Genomic DNA, 19,351 nt, shown 5'->3' on the forward strand with positions numbered 1-19,351 from the left:
TCCCATCTTCTGGCTTACCACTAATTTTTGCAGTACTGTACATGTTTTCCTCCAATTTGGGGAGGCGATGGCCTCGTGGTATTATCACTAGGCTATTAATCCAGAAACTCAGCTAATGTTATGGGACCTGGGTTTGAATCCCTATATAGCAGATGATGGAATTTGAATTCAATAAAAAAATATCTGGAATTGAGAATCGACTGATGACCATGAAACCATTGTTAATTGTCGGAAAAACTCATCTGATTCATTAATGTCCTTTAGGGAAGGAAATTTGCCGTCTTTACCTCGTTTGGCCTACATGTGACTCCAGAGCCACAATGTAGTTGACTCTCAACCGTCCTCGGGCAACTAGGGATGGGCAATAAACGCTGGCCAGCCAGCGACACCCATGTCCCACGAATGAATAAAAAAAATTGATACTATCCTTAATTTCCTTAATGCATCTTTCTCATAATCTTTCTCAATGGAATATAGCTATGTTAAATATGATTATCTATGGTCTTACCTTTTAACCATCTTCCTAGTCCACTGTAGTTGTCTTCATTCCTTTGCAGGTGCCTTTATTTAAGTTTAATACACTAGTTACAGACCCAGGTATCTCACCTTCAAACTGAATGTGAAACTCTATCATGTTCTGATAATTTTTGCCCAGAGGATACTTTACCATGAAATCATTGATTAATCTTGTCTCATTACAGATTGCCAGGTCTAAAACAGCCTGTTCCCTATTGGGTCTCCAGAACATACTGTTCCATGAAACTGTGCCAATTACACTTCATGAAATTACCTTGAAGGCTATCTTTGCCAGTTTCATTTGTCTAATCTATATGAAGGTTAAAATCACACAATTAATGCAGTTCCTCTTTTTTACAAGCCCCATAATTTCTTGATGCATTCTCTGTCCTGCAGGGTAGCTACCATTAAGGGGCCTGTATACTCCCATGAGTGACTTCTTTCCATGACTCTTTGGATGAACATCATAACAGCACAGTTTGAGTCTCATGCTTACTAGTTATGGACTTTCTCAATAGTAGATATAGCTTCTCTTTTTCTATCCTACTGTGGCCAAAAGGGCCACCAAAGATGGTGATTGCAAAGCATGATGAGATAGGGTGGCCAAGTGTGGGTAAAGACTGAGACAAGCAGGCTGCAGCCCTAAATGAATATTAGACTGAGACAAGCGAGGTGCAGCCTTAGACCTTGGGAATACACTGGAAATAGGCCATCCCGAAGACAATGGACACTCGCTGGTCAAACATATTTGTTTACCGGACAAAGAGGTGCCTTAACCTCTTATTTGGGAGGGAGGTATATGACCTACATGCCTCCAGCACCCACAGGCATGGCTGCTTGGCACACACCCCGAAATCGGTGTGGTCTCCATCGATCAGGGTGATCGAATCCTGATCGATTAATTGGCAGTGATCGAGGGCCCACCCTAAAGGGTGCAAAATAATCAAAGGATAAAGGTGCTAAGCGACAAACCACCAGCAGTGATGACTCTAGAGACCAAACGCCATGAAGGACGACCCTGGACCATTCAGAGGAGAAGAAGGAAGAACAGATCAGACCCAGAAAAAGAGGATCAGACCAAACCAAAGACCAGACCATACTGAGGAGACTGCAGAAACCAACACGTAGATACAGGTCAATATCTGCTTGGGTACTTGTCATCACTCAAAGTTAAGTTGAAGTCCAGTGTTAAGTTTGAATCCTGACTGATCTGTAAAAGTAACTAACATAACTAATATTAATTGTGTGAATGAATAAACGTTAATGTATTAAGAAGTCAATCGCAGTTCTTCATCTACTGTATAAAGGTTAAAAAAAGTGTGGCAAGGCACAACACTCCCAGATCTTGTAAATCTTAAAAATCTCAATTAATGATCTATACTTGGGTGTTATAAGGGAATACATGCCTAGTCTATAAAATATGTCTTCATAATTTAACTCCTTTAACCCAGGTATCATTCTGGTGAATCTGCACTGCAAACTCCAGGACTAATGTTTACTTGCTGTAAATGGGGCCCAGAAATGAATGCAGCAATGGAGCTCTGTACAACCATAGTGTAACTTCCACCTCTTTGTATTCCACTCCCTTGAGATAAACGCCAACATTCCATTAATGTTTTAAAATGTTTTTGTATCTGTGCATTAGTTGTTAGCAATTTCTGTACTTGAACTCCTAAAACTTGTCTGCTTTTCCAGAGCTCCTAGCTTCTCATTCCTCATCCGAGATTACAGGGGGTTATTTTTATCTACCAAATGCTCCACTGATGGTGAAAAATATGACTATAGACAGTTGAAAATTAAGAAAAAAGGTAACCACTCAATCTCACAAGGTCCACCTGACTCATTTTTGAGCAAGCAGTCAATGCTGAAACAGGCGGGAGCCATTTTAAAATCCTTCATTTGTGGTTTTATGCTCATTGTAGGATCCCAACCGAATTCTGAAACACCAGTGAACAGATTATGTACTGCACATGCTTTTCTGAGATGCTGGGGGAAAAAATCAACCTGGCAGTACTTAAAGAGACCACCAGGATGTTGCAAAAACAGGAAAAAAAAGTGACCACGAGGCTGCTCCAAAAACAAAGACAAAAGTGTGGTGCTATTGGGTTTTGTAGGTATAGGAGTTTGAATAATTTGCCTATCTCCCTAAAAAACTTCCAATCGCCAACTGTTCAATTGCCCCTCCATTATGGGATTGCCTTCTATGGCCCCTTTAAAGGAATACTTTAGACTTCATATAAAATGGTCCTTAAATATATCTGGTGCTGAATGGTGATACCCAAGAGCCAATGGTGCTTGTCTGTGTTGTGATTTCATACATCTCTTCGGATTGAAGCAATCCAACTCTCATGGCATATGCTGTGGCCAGATACAAAGCTCACAAGATTAGCTATGAGATTTGCCTTGGATTGCACCTTGACACACATTTTGGGTTCTACAAAATGGTCCTGGCGTCTCTTCATATGACACTCATCCAATATCCTTCAATTTGTAGTAGAAGCCCAGAGAACTGAGTCTGCATGGCTCAGGAACAGTTAACTCTTGCAGCCTTCACTCTTCAATCAAATTTCATTTTCACCTCTGACTCCTCTTGTATCATGAGGTTAATTAATGAAGCATTACTGCCTAATTCAAACAAATCAGTCTTCTTCCTCTATATTTTTATTGCAAGATCGTTTAGACTGGCTCCATACATTTCTTTAACTTAGCTGCATTCCTTATTACTCATGTTAACCTGCTTCCTCCAGTGCCGTTGCCCTGTTAAGCAGTAGGTTTTATATCCTGCCAGTAAACCAGATCTGTCTTTCATTCAGGAATTTTCCGGCCCCTACACATCTTCCCCACCCACCTCCTAATTTCCCCAGTGCAGGTATTTTTCAGCACTTTTCTCGGCATAGCCTTTTTAAGGACCATTATGCCATCCATATACTATTATCCACACCCACAACCCCCCATACGAGGTGTTGCAAGCTTTATTAAGTTTCAGTGGAAGCACTCTTGCCTCCAAATCTGAAGTGGGTTTAAGACCCATTTCAGAGACTTCGGTATGTAATCTTGGCCAACATTTCCAAACACAGAGAGAACACAACATTGTCTGAGGTGCTGTCCTTCAGTTGAGGTTGTCTGCCCTTGCAAGTGGGCATAAAGGAATGCATGTTGCTATCTGAAGAGAAGGGGGGCTCTCCCATTTACCTCACAAACAGCATCACCAAAAGAACACATGCGATTCATTTATTTGTTGTTTGTGTGACCCTGCTGTGTGCAAATTGGCTACTGCCAACAGTGACAACACTAAAAATGCTTAATTGACTATAAAGTATATTCAGACATCTAGAGGTTGTTAACGGGCTACATAATTGTAAGTTCTGTAAACTATACTGCAAGTTTATTTTTTATATAGGTTTAAGGAACTTCATACGATTACTACTTGGGACTCTAAAATCCTTCAGCAGAACAAATAAAAAATTTGTAATAAGTTCCATTATCTCTCAAAAAAATGTTGATGCATGGAGTTTTGGTAACAGTGGTTGATTTGCTGGACTGGATAGAATCATAAAATGGTGTCAGCATAGGAGACCACCATTCAGTCCAGCTTGTCTGTAGCAGCTCTTTGTTGACCTTTTCACCATAGCTCTATGTTTTTCCCTTCAGATATTTATCCGATTTTCCCTTGTGATTGTAATACTTCGGCTATACTCACATAATGCATTCCAGATCCGAACCTCTTGCTGCTTATAAAATATTTTTCTCACGTCACAGTTCTTTTACTAATCACCTGGAACCAGTGCTTCCTTCCACCAATGAGAACAGTTTCTTTTCAGCTACTCTGTCCTTATGATTACGAATATTCCTATCAGCTCCCCTCTCAATCTTCTCAAACTTTCATATCTTTCCTAAAGCGCAGTATCAGAATTGAATACAATACTCCAGCTGAGGCCAAACAAGTGTTTTGTAAAAGGTTCATCACAGCCTCCTTGTCTTTGTACTCTATGCCTCAAATCTACAAAGCCCAGGATCCCAATGTCTTTTTAACAACTTTCTCAATCTGCCCTGCCACCTTCAACAGTTTGTATACATATCTATCCCTAGATCTGTTCCTGCACTCTCCTTTAGAATTTTGCCCTTCATTTTATATTGCTCTCTCTCATTCTTCCCATCAAGATTTCCTATTTCATAGGACTCTGCACAAAAGTTTATCTGCCACATGTCTGCCTATTCTAGAAACCTATGCCCTCTTGAAGTTTATCACTATCCTCCTGACTGTTCACAAGTTGTGTGCCATCTGCAAACTGATATGGTGCCCTGCATACCCAAACTTAGGTCATTAATACATAAAGAAATGCAGTGGTTTTAGCACTGATAGCTGGAGGATCCGATTATGTCCATTTTTTCAGTCTGAAGACTGAAAACATCTGTTTCCTGGCACTCAGCATCACTCCTTTTACTCCATTGGCTTCAATTTTGCTAGCAAATTAACGTCTTTTGGAAGTCCATACAAGTACATCAACCACGTTACTAATTAAACCTCTGTTACCTTATCAAAAAACACAATTAGTTAAACATGATTTGCATTTAATAAAGTTATGCTGGCTTTCCCTAAATAATCCACAAATAATTGTTAATTTTATCCTGAATTATCATCTCTGAAAGATTTTCCACCTTTTAGGTTAAACCGACAGCCCTTTAGTTGCTGAGCTTACCCTTACACCTTTTGTTGAATTAGGGTGTAAACAGTTGCAAATCTCCAGTCCTCTGGCGTAGAATCATAGAATCCAACAGTGCAGAAGGAGGCCATTCGACCCATCGCGTCTGCACCGACCACAATCCCACCCAGGCCCCATTCATGTAACCCCATGCATTTACCCTAGCTAGTCCCCCTGACACTAAGGGACAATTTAACATGGCCAATCCACCTAACCTGCACATCTTTGGACTGTGGGAATAGGGGCACCCGGAGGAAACCCACACAGACACGGGAAGAATGTGCAAACTCCACGCAGATAGTGACCCAAGCCAGGAATCAAACCTGGGTCCCTGGTGCTGTGAGGCAGCAGTGCTAACCACTGTGCTACCATGCCACCCCCATATTCAAAGTGGATTGGAAGACTATGGCCAGTACCTCTATAATTTCCCCCCTTCCGCACCCATCTGCATGTAACCCATCCTGGTGACTTATTAGCTCAAGTTGAGCCAGCATTTCTTATGCATCCTCTTTATCAATTTTTAGCCCATCCAGTGTTACAATATTTCTTTAAGGGATATCACTAGAAGAGGTGTGTCATGTGATCCAGTCTGAGTTTCGCTTTTGCTTTGAGCAGAGCACACATACAACTCTGATGCCATCAAGCTTGATATCCTTTCCCATAGAGTTCTACTATGTTCTTTGCCTAGTCTTAGTAAATAAACCTACAAAGTGTTTATGCAATCACTTATGAGTGATTGGTGCCTGTATTTTGTACAGTAAAGTAAACCTAAGGTATTATATCATTATAAAAACACAGTATCCATTACCTCAACCACTTTCACTGTGACATTTTTGAATTTATGGGATATAGGTGTCGCTGGCTAGACCAACATTTATTGCCCACCCCTAATTGTCCTTGAGAAGGTGGTGTTGCGCTGTCTTCTTGAACTGCTGCAGTCTCTGAGGTGTAAGTACACCAACAATGCTATTAGAGAGGGAGTTCCAGGATTTTGACCCAGTGACAGTCAAGGAATGGTGATATATTTCCAAGTCAGGATGGTCAGTGGCTTGGAGGGGAACTTCCAAGTGGTAGTGTTCCCAGGTATCTGCTGTTCTTGTCCTTCATTGACAGCACAATCTTTCTTGGTAAGGACAGATAAAAGTATTAATTTAGTACCTCAGCAATGCTCTCTGCCTCGATGTGTATGTCCTTTCTTTTTATTTGTATAACATTCCTATTAACTATCACAGTCGGCCCTCTTTCTTTCCTTCCCCATCTTTCCTGAACATCATCTTTCCAGGAATATTCATTACCCAGTCCTGTCTCTTTTTGAGCCATTTCTCCATTATCACCACAACATCAGAGTCCTATTTGGTGATTTACAATTGCAGCTCACAAACTTTATTTATCCTGCTTCAGGGGGTAAATACATGCACCACAAACCCAGCCTTATTGTTTTACTTTTTAGTCTGACCCAAACAAATGCCTTACTGTTTCACTTTCAACTGCTAATTCCTTATTTCAAGCATTTGTCCACGTTGTTTATCCTTCTTAATGCCAACTTCTGGTTCTTACCTGCCTACCAAGTTAGTCTGAACCGTCCCCAAAAGCACTAGCAAACTGCCCAGCAAGGGCACAGGTCCCAGCTGAATCCAGGAATCCTAGGGGATAGGGCCTGCTAGGGGTTGTGGTCAGTGCAGACTTGACGGGCCGAATGGCTTCCATTTGCACTGTTGTATTCTATGATTCTATGAATTTAGGAATCTGGAAGCCTGGATTAATGATCCAGAGACAAGATTACAGCTAGGGAATTGAAATCTGACTCATTAAATAAAGCTGGGATAAAATACAAGCATCAGTAATGTGAGTACAAAACTATCAAATTGTTGTAAAAATCCATCTGATTTACTCGTGTGCTTTGGGAAGCAAGTCCTTAACCGGCCTGCTCTAGAAGTGACTCCAGTCCCACAGCAATGTGGCTGATTTTTAATTGCTCCCTGAAATTGCACAGCAAGCCATTCAGTTGCATTCAAGGTGGTAGCTCACCATTACCTTTTCAAGGGCAATTAGGAATGGGTTAAATGCCAGCTTTGCCAAGGACATCCACATCCTGTAAATGAACACAGAAGCAGTTCCAACCTTGAGAATGTTTTAGACCCAGATGAATGATGCCTGTGTAAAATGAGTAATGCTCGCGAACACTTTATTACACAAATTACATTCAGCGACCGAAAATAGTGTTCTGACAATATAACAATTTGCAACCCCCCAGAATTTAAGTATTTGACATTTACTTTGAATACATCAAAAATGATTTTTGCTGTAAATACAGAATCCTGTTCTCTGTATATACAATTTTCTGTTCAGTAAACAGGACAGTTATAGAGAGAAACTAAGACAAAAAGTAGCAGCCTTGCTTTTCTTTGTAGCATAATTGGACTACAGTAGACTAAGGATGCTTGATAGAGAAGGCACAATGTTACTTACAACCGGAAATATCAAACTAAAGTGCCAGACAGGACAGTAGCCAAATGCTACAGCTCAAGCAGAGAGAAGTGACTGACTCACCAACACAGGTTTATAGCTCCAGCAAGGTAAGGCAGTAACAATTAAAAATACTCATTATGGCCCAAAGCAGTAAATGTTGCTTCAGTATTCAGACAATACTTGGTCCCGAGAATTTAACTGACTTGATTGTTTAGATATGGCAGCGAAAAGCATGATATGAAACTCTCCCACAAATAAATAAAAACGTACATGTTGTATAGCCAAAACAGATTAGTACAAGTTACTATCAAATACACATCCTGAATACATCTGCTTTTAGAGAAACAAAATGGGAACTCAATATACTGTCATCGTTATCAGAGTAAATTGGAATTAGCTTATTTCAAGAGGATGAGGTGGTGGGTGCAAGTGGTGGTGCAGAATATTCTTCTGTTTCTGAGTCAGTGCCTTCTTCATCATCTTTTTCTTGATCGCTTCCTTCAGTACTCAATCTGTCAAAACCTTTCCGACTGTAACCTCTGTGGCTCGCAAAGAAGTTCCCCAAGTTTAGTCCTCGGCTGCTTTTTCCTGTCAAGAATAATAAGATTTTGATTTCTGCTGGCTATGCAAGGAATATTTTTATATCCACTGTTTTTATATCTACTATCCAGCTTTGTTTAAACCATTGTCATGGTGTGTAATATACATTGACAGCAATTATTTAATTCAAAAAAGACATTTCAGTATTACCAAATTTTCACAATGTAATTAAAAGCTGTGAAGTCGTATATTTAATAGTTTAGTTAGCAAAATATGATGGCATATCAACAATGTTACTGCAGCATTATCATGTGAGACTTGTAGGCAACAATAATTCTGGAAATAATTCTGTCTTCATTTTACAACTATCTTACCTCTAAGCCTCCCCAAAATTCCTCCTGATGACTGTATTGACTCCAATTTGCTGTCAGGATCCTCTATAAAGACAAAATAAAATATGTCAGTCTGCTGTTTTTGAGAAACAATTTCATATATTTCTGGAGGATTTATTTACAATGGCAGCTCACATATTAAGCTCAGCAAAAATAAATGAAATGCAGGACAAACTTTTTTTTAAACTAAAAGCAGAAAGTATGTGGGACAGATTATCAGCATTGGTGGCGGAACAAGAAGACACGCGTCTTGTCAACACATGGGATTCAATGTACCAAAGGAAGTACTATAGATAGATGGATTAGACGGACCAAAAGCCTTCTCCCTCTTGAAAATATGACTAAGTCAGCTGATAAAGTATGATTAGGTGCCATGTTAGTCCCCTATACTCTGTTCAGAAAATGTGCCTTTGTTTCTTGTCTCAATCTTTAAGCAACATGTACTTTGGATTTGCATGAGATTTTCAACATCTAACATCAACCTTAAGAGAGATTGCTGAATTAATGAAGAAATGACTCTCGGAGCTAAAATGAGATTTAACACAGGGTCCTTCCAGTCTTGGCTAAATTTGAACTCAAGTCTCAAAGGGGATTGCTGCCATGTCTGTCCTTGATTTGAGGTTGACATCTACTCAGGGTTGTGAATTTCTGCCATGGGTTTTCATGTGACTGACCAGGCAGATTCGCGACCCGCAGATCTTTGGGCACATGGGGCAGGATGTTCCATGAGGTAGTGGTATCCAGAATGCATGAATTGATTCCTTTCCTCTCTTTCGTCACTGCCTCATCAAGATGTGACGCAGTTTGATGGACAAGTTTCCAGTATTCTGAACGACTGGTGGCAAGCTCCTCCCAGTCATTCATGTCAATGCGGTCATGCTTCAATAAAAGTTTCAGGGTGCCTTTGAAGATTTTCTTTGTCCTTCCTGGAACAGGGGATTATGGTCTTTGGCCACCTGTGAGACAGCATCCAGTCCACTAAAGTTTATTTTGCAGTTTTGTCTAGATACTTGTAGAGCTGGCTTCAAGAAGAATACTAGCAATTGTTTAATAGTCCTCCCATTGAACCTTGAAACACTACTGATCTGAATTTCTGCTGTGCTCTTTTAAATCGCTGATGCAGTCTAAATCTTCATGTAGTACAAGAGTGTGAAGATAACTGCTCTGTTCACTAAGACTTTTGCTGATGTGCGGAGATCTTTGTCGTCAAACTCTTGCTGCCCTAAATTTGTATAAGGCTGAGCTGGCACAGCTGATCTGGTACTGGATCACCTCGTCAATGCTGGCCTTTTGAGAGAAGTGGCTGCCAGGACATGGGAAGTAGAATATTTAGATGACCAGATATAAGTTGACATACAAGTTTTGTTATGGAAATATTCAAGGACAAGTTATGTTTCTTAGAATTAAAAAAAAATCAAGAGTGGCTTTCAAATCTGGTGCAGAGTAGGCAAAGACACCACAGTCATCTACAAACTGTAGATTATGTATATCGATGGTGGTCAATTTAGATTTGGCGTGGAGGTGACTGAGATTAAATAGGTTCATTTAGATGGCATTTAATACTGACACACGAGGGTAGTTGATCTTTGACGAGGTGAATATCCACTGTCAGGTAGATTGTAAATATTATGGAGGTGATCACACAACCTTGCTTGACCCTGCTCTGGATTTTGAAGACATCTATTTCAGATCTCCTACTCAAGATAGTTGCAGTATGAGGCATTGGTGGATTGTGAAGTAGTTTATTGGGCATTCAAATGCTTTGGTCATGTCAAAGGGAATAGACTGCACTTGAGCTCACCGTTTCCTCAATGATTTTTTGCATGCCAACAAATCTGTGTACATACATATGATGCATTTTGTATATAACCTACATCTGTGTTGCAGTTTAATGCAAGTAAATAAAAACAACATTCGAACTTAAGTTCCAGCTAAAAGAAAGAATTTACATCATGAATCATATTCTGTACCTCCATAAATCTTGCCCTTTCGCCAGTGGATGAAAACTCCAATTCCTACTAACATCACAACAGGAACGATGAGCAGTAATGTAATAAGTACTGGAGAAACTGCAGTACTCGACTGTTTGAGAACACTCTTGCTTTTCTGCTTCTCCAACACATCAGGTGCTCTCACCTTGCTTTCTATTTCTGCTTCCAGGAATGTTTCAGTCGCTTAAAATTGAAAAGAAATATTAAAAGGAATAGTTATTATTAAACTCTGCATGCCAAGTAATTTTTTAGAATTCAAGTGCCCAATAATTCTGATACAAACTTGCGAACATTAATGTTTCAGGTATACAAGTTTGCTTCAATATTCAACAGATCCAATTACTTAAAACTTGTCTGTTGACATTGTATAATATTTTACATTTAAAAACTTGCATTCATATGGTGCCTTTCATGATAATAGCATGCCCCAAAGCACTTCACAGCCAATTAAATCTTTTTGAAGAACAGTCACTGTTGTAATGTAGGAAACACAATTTGTGCACAGCAAACTCACATAAACAGCATTGTGACAATGGCCAGATAATATTTTTGTGATGTTGGTTTAAAGATAAATATTGGCTAGAATACCAGGGATAACACGTCTGCACTTGTAAAATAGAACAGCTTCTTCTTTGCAATGAAACACTTGCACCAAAAGATATTGCAGACACACTTACCATCAATCTCATGCAACTCCATGCCAGGTCCAGCTTTCTTTACTGAACGGTGCTCAGCTTCTGAAATAAAATGTTAAAATAAGGTGCTGCTGGATTAAAAGGGAATTAAGTTCCAATGTTTTCCTCAAATTCCTACAAACATCAATGTAATTTAACATGTCCAAATTACAAATAAATAGAAGAAAAACATATGTGGATAATTCAAGCAATGATTTACATCATCATTATGTGTTCATGAGACTAATGGACAAAGGAAATCCTATCATTACTGAATCTCAGATTGATTCCATCTTATGTGTCACCCTTGAGCTGCAGAAATGAGCTGCATAAATACAAGGCTAAGAATTATTTTGAAATAACAACAAGTTCTGATTTTACGTGCCATCCAGGAAAGCAGCACACTTCTGAAACTATTGAGATGTTTTTCACACTCCAATGAAACTCTTGTGCCAAATTAGTAACAAAATACATCATTATAGTATCTTTGATATAGATGCAAGGCATAATCAGACAAAAAAATAATAATATAGAGAAGTTCCAGCGTATCAGACCAAAGAGGATAAAGCCATTGCTGCTGGTGGTTGGGAGATTGCAGAAAGGGAACAAAGTTCAGCAGTGGGGTTGCAGTATTGAAAAAGATCACAGAGAGGGAGGAATGAGGTTGTGGAGTGATTTAAACAGTCCCATCCAGCTGCACAATAGAGAGGCAGCTTTGGAAGAATCTGGTGTTGTTAACTGTCAAAAGGCTACAGAGTCCATGGAAGATGAGGAGGAGAAGAAAACACCATGGTTACAGTCATAGAGCATGTGATTTGTGACTTTGGTTACAGCAAATTCAGTTTTATAGTAGATACCAGAAGCTGTAGATGCCAGAAGCTGAATGGAGAGATCCAAATATGGAAATGCGTAAAAAAGAAACAGAACTGGAAAAATATGGCACGTTCAAGGACTCTGAAGAGGAAAGGAAGGCTAGAATTGGGAATTTGTTTGCAAATACAGGGGAGTTGAGGGTAGGTTTTGGGAGTCACGGGATGTTCTTGTGGAGGCAGAGGGCATGACTGCAGTACTAAATGAGTACTTTGTATCTGTCTTCAGTGCAGAAGAGGATGCTGCCCGTGTGGTAGTAAAGGAGGGAGTGGCAATATTCTTGTGATTTAGAGGAGGCACTTAAAAGACTGTCCTCAAAATAGAAATACCACCCTCTTTGGATTGGCTGCATCCTAAGTTACTGAAGGAATTAAGGGTAGAAATTGCAGAGGCTCTGGTAACAATCTTTCAGTCTTAGACGTGATAGTCGTGTAAGGAGCCCTTGGCAAATGTTACACACTTGTTCAAAAAAGGGGAAGATCGATAAACCCAGTAGTGAGAGGCCAGTGAGCCCAAGGCCGATGGTAAGGAAACTTGTAGAAACTATAATCTGAGACAGAATGAATTGCCATTTGGAAAACTGTAGGCTAATCAATGAACATTAGCACAAATTTGCTAAAGCAAATTCATGTTTGACTAACTTAATGAAGCATTTCGATGAAGTAATAGAGAGCTGACAAGGGTATTGCTATTTCTGTTGTGTATATGGACTCCACGAACATTTGGCAAAGTAGCAGGTGATAAACCTGTGAGCAAATTAAAGTTCATGGGATTAAAGGGACAAGGTGAGTATGGATACAAAATTGGCTTAGGAATAGAAAGCAGAGAATAGTAATGAACAGTTGCTTTTCTGTCCAAGGGAAGTACACTGGTGTTCACTCAGTCAGCATTAGAATTACCACTCCTTTTCATATATATCGATTACCTGAATTTGGGCATACAGGGTATAAATTCAAAGTTAGCAATGGGCACAAAACTGAGAAATGCAGTAAACAGAGGAAGTTGGTAACAGACCTCAGGAGGATACAGAGAGACAAGTGGAAGTGCACACGTGGCAAAAGCAATTTAACACAGATACGTGAGAAGCGACACATTTTGGTCGGAACAATGAGGAGAGGCAACATAGACTCCATGTTGCAATAATACGTGGATCTTTGAGGTGGCAGGGCATATTGAGAAAACATGCTTAAAAATCACAGAATCCCTACAGTGCAGAAGGAGGCCATTTGACTCACTGAGCCTGCATCAACAACAATCCAACCCAGACCCTATCTGTGTAACCCCATGTATTTACCCTGTTAATCCTCCTGACACTAAGGGTCAATTTAGCATGGCCTAACCATCTAACCTGCATATCTTTGGACTGTGGGAGGAAACCGGAGCACCCGGAGGAAATCCATGCAGACATGGGGAGAACATGCAAATTCCACACAGACAGTGACTCGAGGCCGGAATTGAACCCGGGTCCCTGGCCCTAAGGCAACAGTGCTAACCACTGTGCCACCATGCCGCCCCCAAAATATGGGACCTCAGGTTTCACTAGTGATGTACAAAAACAACTGAGTTATGCTGAGTATTTATTAAACATTAGCTGTTCCTCAGCTAGAGTATGGTGTTAAATTCTGGGGACCACAGTTTCAGGAGGATGTCGAGGTTTTAGACAGGACACAGAACAGATTTATTAGGGTGGTACCAAGATGAGGGACTTCAGTTGTGTGGAGACACTGAAGAAGCTGTGGTTGCTTTCCTTAGAGCGGAGAAGGTTCCGAGGAAATTAGATCTTGGTGTTCAAAATCATGAATAGTTTTTGATGGCAAAGGGGGAAAAAATGTTTCCAGTGGCAGAAGAGCCAAAGGACACATATTTAAGGTGATTGGTAAAAGGACCATGGGCAACAGGAGGACATTGTTGGTGTTGTAATTTGGAATGCACTGCCTGAAAAGGTGGTGGAAGCAGATAACTTTCAAAAGGGAATTGTACAATGAAAGGGAAAATAAACACAGAAGGCTACAGGGAAAGTGCAGGGCAGTGGGATTGATTGGATAGAAATACCAAAGAGCTGACAAGGACAGAATGGATCAAATGGCCTCTTTCTGCATTGTATCATTCTATGAATTTATGAAATCAGAATAGTAATCCTGTAATACTGACTTCTCTACTATACGACTGAGATAAATGAACAAAAATCAGAGTTGAAGCCACTGTTTCAGAACTGCAATATAAAGCTCTGGTTAAGCCACAACTCGAGTATTGCATTCAGTTCTGGTTACCACGCTAGGAAGAATGTGAGGGTCCTTGAGAGGATGCAGAGATTCACCAGAATGGTTCCAGGAATGAGGGATTTTAGCTACAAGGTTAAGTTGGAAGAGCTGGGGTTGCAGTAAAGGAGATTGAGGTATGATTTGATAAAGGTGCACAAGGTTATGGCAGGTTTAGATGGGGTTGATTTTAAAAAATCGTTCCCATTGGCTAATTGTACGAGGACAAGGGGAACAAAGATTTTGCAGAGGGAATGTGAAGACCACCCATTTTATGCAGCGAGTGTTAATGACTTGGAACTTGCTGCCTATGATAACAGTGGCAGTAGAGACAATGAATGGTTTCAAAAGGAGTGCCTGAAGGAAATAAACCTGCATGATTACAGGATAGAGTGTGTGGGGGGGGGGGCCTGGCTGGACTGTTCTACAGAGCACCCCCGGCATGATCTCAATGGATTGAATGGCCTTCTTTACCATTATGAATCTCTGACCTATCACTACTATGATTGTGGATGTGACGATATATCACCACAGTACATACACTATCCAGATCACAGGAACCAACTTAATTCAGAGCACATTTGAAGGTCTGTGGTCTAAATTCTTCATACCTCACATTTGACAGGCAGCACGACCTATAATTGTCACTTGGTACATTGGTAAGAGATGGTTTAAAACTGAAGCTTTAAAATAAATAATAAAATGGTGATTTATTGTAACTATTTTTCAAACTAATGCTTTAATCATAAACTGACATATCTTAGGAGAAATATACAACAGTGAAAGTAAAATGAGATGCAAATAAAATGAATCAACTGAAAGCTTACTTTCTGCTGGTACAAATTTCCAGACTGCGTTCGCTTGAACATCCCCAACATATATAGTCTTATCATCTGCTGCAACAATGTCATGTGGCATCAAGAAGTTCTTGAGTAAACAAATAAATCCACGTTAACTTGCATATACTTGTTAACTTGCATACTTGATTCTTCTCACATACTTGCAAAGGAAAAAAAAAAGCAACATTCCATTCTTCTGAAATTACCAAGACGTATCAAGACATTATCTGAAATACAAAAATGCTCTTCTTTGTTGGTTTCCTGTCTTTCACGAACTCCAGTCTGCCCAAAGGTCTGATGCATGAATATGTGCTGCACTGAGTCATGCTTATACATAACCTGTTTTCACTGACCTGCATTGGCACCCAGTCTCCAACACATTCAACTTTAAAACCCTGATCTTCATTCTCAAATTCTGGGATTTCTCACTGTGCTACAATGGGAGGATTTTGGTTTAATTCATGTTAAAAATAGTACTATTCGGATCATATTGTGCTTAAGAGGTTAATTTTTTTAGAGCAACATAGGTCAAAATGTATGTTAGAATTCAATTAAAGCACTTGATCCAAAATATTTCCGAATGACTTAGATGCTGCTGTGAATATTAAAGGCATTATAACTGCAAAATGTCCTTAGGATGATGTGTTCCTTTGAGCTTATTGTAGGGTAGTTGCCAAAACTTCACTTCCACAAGGCAGGAAGGGAGCTGACTAATAAGAGAAGTTATTCCACCAATGAGATGATGGGATACACTTATGTACATGGAGGAAAGTGAACTGATACAAAAGTTTTGATGGGATTTGATTACAACTGCTACTTAATGGCCCGGATCTTGTGGCCAGTTGCGAAGCATAGGCGTTTGCTGCTAACCCAGTGTCAAAATACGAGCCACCTTTTCTGTAAGGCGCAGTGGAAACTTGCTCTCTAAGCTGCAGCATGGATTCAATGTCAAAATGAGTGGAGTGGTGCAAGGGCACAGTGCATTGTGAAGGAAGCCATGCCCCCTCTTTAAACATGAGCTGGAGATGCCTTTGAGATCCATATTCAGCTCAAGGCGGCACGGTAGCACAGTGGTTAGCACTGCTGCTTCACAGCTCCAGGGTCCTGGGTTCGATTCCCGGCTCGGGTCACTGTCTGTGTGGAGTTTGCACATTCTCCTCGTGTCTGCGTGGGTTTACTCCGGGTGCTCCGGTTTCCTCCCACAGTCCAAAGATGTGCGGGTTAGGTTGATTGGCCAGGTTAAAAATTGCCCCTTAGAGTCCTGGGATGCGTAGGTTAGAGGGATTAGCGGGTAAATATGTGGGGGTAGGGCCTGGGTGGGATTGCGGTCGGTGAAGACTCGATGGGCTGAATGGCCTCCTTCTGCACTGTAGGGTTTCTATGATTTCTATGATTTCAACAGCAGGTAGGTTTTTCTTGGTTCTTCTCAATTTTTTAGCTGACATTTTTAATTATAGCTCCTTCCCACACCCTTGAAGAGAAAACACTCCAATCAATTGCTGTTTCTGACATTGATGAGACTGAGGAGCTGGGATTGAGGGTAGCCAGAGGAGGCAGGAGAGCACCTGATGTTTTTCGGGTGGAAGGGTAACTGGGACGTGTGGAGAGTAGCCGGAGATGCAGGAGTGTTGGTTGAAAGGACGTACTCATGAACAGGTTCTGCACCTGCTTGGAGCAGCTCTTAAAAGTCAATATAAAAGTGGGGCAACTTCTGGGCAATCAGCTCAAATTCCTGACTGACATTTCCCAGTGGAACAATCAGCATGAGCTCCTCTGGAATCCATTCAGGTGCATGTCAATTTCTGGATTTGAACACAAGTGGCCCCCCTGAAAGTTGCAATACTGTTACGGTCCTCAATAGCAGTGAACCTCAGTGTTTGCCGCTATTAGGACAGCAAAGATCTAGACCGAAACATTTATTTGCTGTGTGTAAAATAAGGCAGCTGATGCTTTCTTTGAAATTCAACAGTAATGTTAGGACACAAAATGATTTTTGTACCATGTTATTTCTGGTTTGCAATTCTCACAGCAGAAGTCTGTTTTCTTTATTCCAAATACCTGTTTGGTTGGTTTGAAGATGTCCAGTAATTCCCCAGTCGTAAAATTCAGAACAAATCCTTGAACTGGTACTCCTTTGCCAACAAGAGCTTCTCCATTTATTGCATATAACTGACCACCTAAAACAAAATTATATAATGAACAGAATTAAATAAATTGCCATAAAAGCTAAATGCAACAAAGAATGAATCTGACCATACATTTAGTTCTGCAAATTTGGTTCTAAACGTTATGAAGGTCCTTTCCTCACTGATATTTATTTCAGGCAATTTTGTAATGAGTCCTTAATGTCGACAAGTGGTTCCAAACCATTTATATGTCATGGCACACCTCAATACTCTCAAACATTTTGAGGCACACCTCCGAATTCTCCAACTGAACTGTCCTCTAATAAAAGCCTCATTATCAAAATCTCCTAAAAATCACCATCAAGCCACCATCTAACACAACTTTCATTAGTTTAAGTTTACAATGAAAAGCTTCTCACCAGTTGCAAGTCAAATAAATATTTTTTTATTGAAAATGATGTACACAAGTTAAAAATGTTTTCCATTAAAGACTTCAACTGTTTTCAGTTTTAGGTCTGTATTTCACAATGTGGAAATTCATGAAAGAAGGATATATTGTGAGCAGCAACTTACTGACAATGTTAATGTGAAACCTGGGCCTGCCTGTGAGCAAAGTGTCTTGAACCAGGGAGAAACTGATGACAGGGCGACTCGCAAATCTTGCTCCACTAACAGGCACTTCCTCCTTTCGATCTTTACAAGAGCCAGTGTTGAGAACAGCAACTCACACAAGTAGGTTGTAGGAAATGACAAGAGTACTGCCATAGCATGATCTGAAATAGGTGTATATTCTTGTCCAGCAAGCAACCAAAATGCATCGGAGGCTCGCTGCACACTTCAGTTTCAGTGTACGATCCATCCTGAGCTCTGCAAATTCCTCTTGTTCTTTTAATGACAATGTCTTTGATGATTCCAAAATAAGTGAACTAAATTAATCGTGCACCCAGCCAAAGTCTTTCATATTCATGGAGGGGAAGTAATACTTGAATTTCTCTTGTAATGTTTTAAGATGTGTGGAGATGAAGTTGAGTATGATTTTGCAACTGCCAGCTTGAACATCTCAATTGACCTACTTGCTGCTTTTTCTTGCCGTAGGGACAGTTTTGATCTGAAGCCTTGAAGCTTATCTGTGGCAGTCAGCATCTTCTCATTTTTCCCCATGTATTTTAACATTCAGCTCATTCAAATGGCTGAATATATTTGAAAGATATGCACCCACCAAGAATCATCACATATTAAATCTTGGTGTGGCAATTCATGCAGAGATGAAAACTCTGTGTTACGGAGCTCATATACATGAGGGGACCTTCCCCTGAAACAGTCACTGCACTTGCGTGTGCATGAGTAAACCCTGGTACTCAGCTCCCACCTCTTTTCACAAAATAGCAAACAAGCGCAATTTCAAAGGATGTGACTTCACATAATTCATGATTTTCACTGTTTGGTCTAACACTGTAGTTAACGTAGATGGCATTGTTTTAGCAACAAAGATTTCACAATGCAAGATACAGTCACTGACTTGGATGTCAGGATTCTGTTCTTTCACCTGACATGAATCCTTTGACTTTTCCATGGAAGCTGCTCCGTCAGTGCAGATACTATTGCACTTGGTCCAGATAAGATTTTCGTTCAGGTAAGCAATTGTGACACAAAACCTTTGCTCTCTGGTCACATGATTATGCAATTATTTGCAAAACACTAAATTCTGTTTGACAGTACCCCTGACAACGTACCTGACATTGTCTAAGAGCTGGCAATGTCCACTGATATCTGTGGAGTCATTAATCTACAGCGCAAATGCTCCACTCACTTCTACTTTCTCCTGAAGCACCTGTTCAATAACAACTGAAATTTTGTCAATACAATGTTTGATTGTTATATCAGAAAAAGGAACTTTGTCCATTTCTTTGGCAGCATCAGTTCCCAACATTACTTTCGCATGGTGGAAGAATTGAAACTTCGGCAGTGGTGTG

The 19,351-nt window shown here is 40.2% G+C and overlaps 1 protein-coding gene across 2 annotated transcripts in view; it reads right to left on the reverse strand.

The window, feature by feature from the left end:
* Window positions 1–7,387: 7,387 nt before the first annotated feature.
* The window catches only part of pam (peptidylglycine alpha-amidating monooxygenase), a 244,402-nt gene continuing 232,438 nt past the window's right edge, over window positions 7,388–19,351 (reverse strand). For both annotated transcript variants that reach the window (XM_078214719.1, XM_078214718.1), the window contains 6 exons: window positions 17,311–17,429; window positions 15,241–15,340; window positions 11,289–11,348; window positions 10,591–10,794; window positions 8,603–8,665; window positions 7,388–8,276 (listed from right to left, as the gene is read on the reverse strand). In XM_078214719.1, the coding sequence (XP_078070845.1) occupies window positions 8,092–8,276; window positions 8,603–8,665; window positions 10,591–10,794; window positions 11,289–11,348; window positions 15,241–15,340; window positions 17,311–17,429 (731 nt within the window). In that variant the 3' untranslated portion in view covers window positions 7,388–8,091. The remainder of the gene's footprint in view (window positions 8,277–8,602; window positions 8,666–10,590; window positions 10,795–11,288; window positions 11,349–15,240; window positions 15,341–17,310; window positions 17,430–19,351) is intronic.

The sequence above is a fragment of the Mustelus asterias genome, chromosome 6 (assembly GCF_964213995.1).
Source record: "Mustelus asterias chromosome 6, sMusAst1.hap1.1, whole genome shotgun sequence".
Classification (NCBI taxonomy): domain Eukaryota; kingdom Metazoa; phylum Chordata; class Chondrichthyes; order Carcharhiniformes; family Triakidae; genus Mustelus; species Mustelus asterias.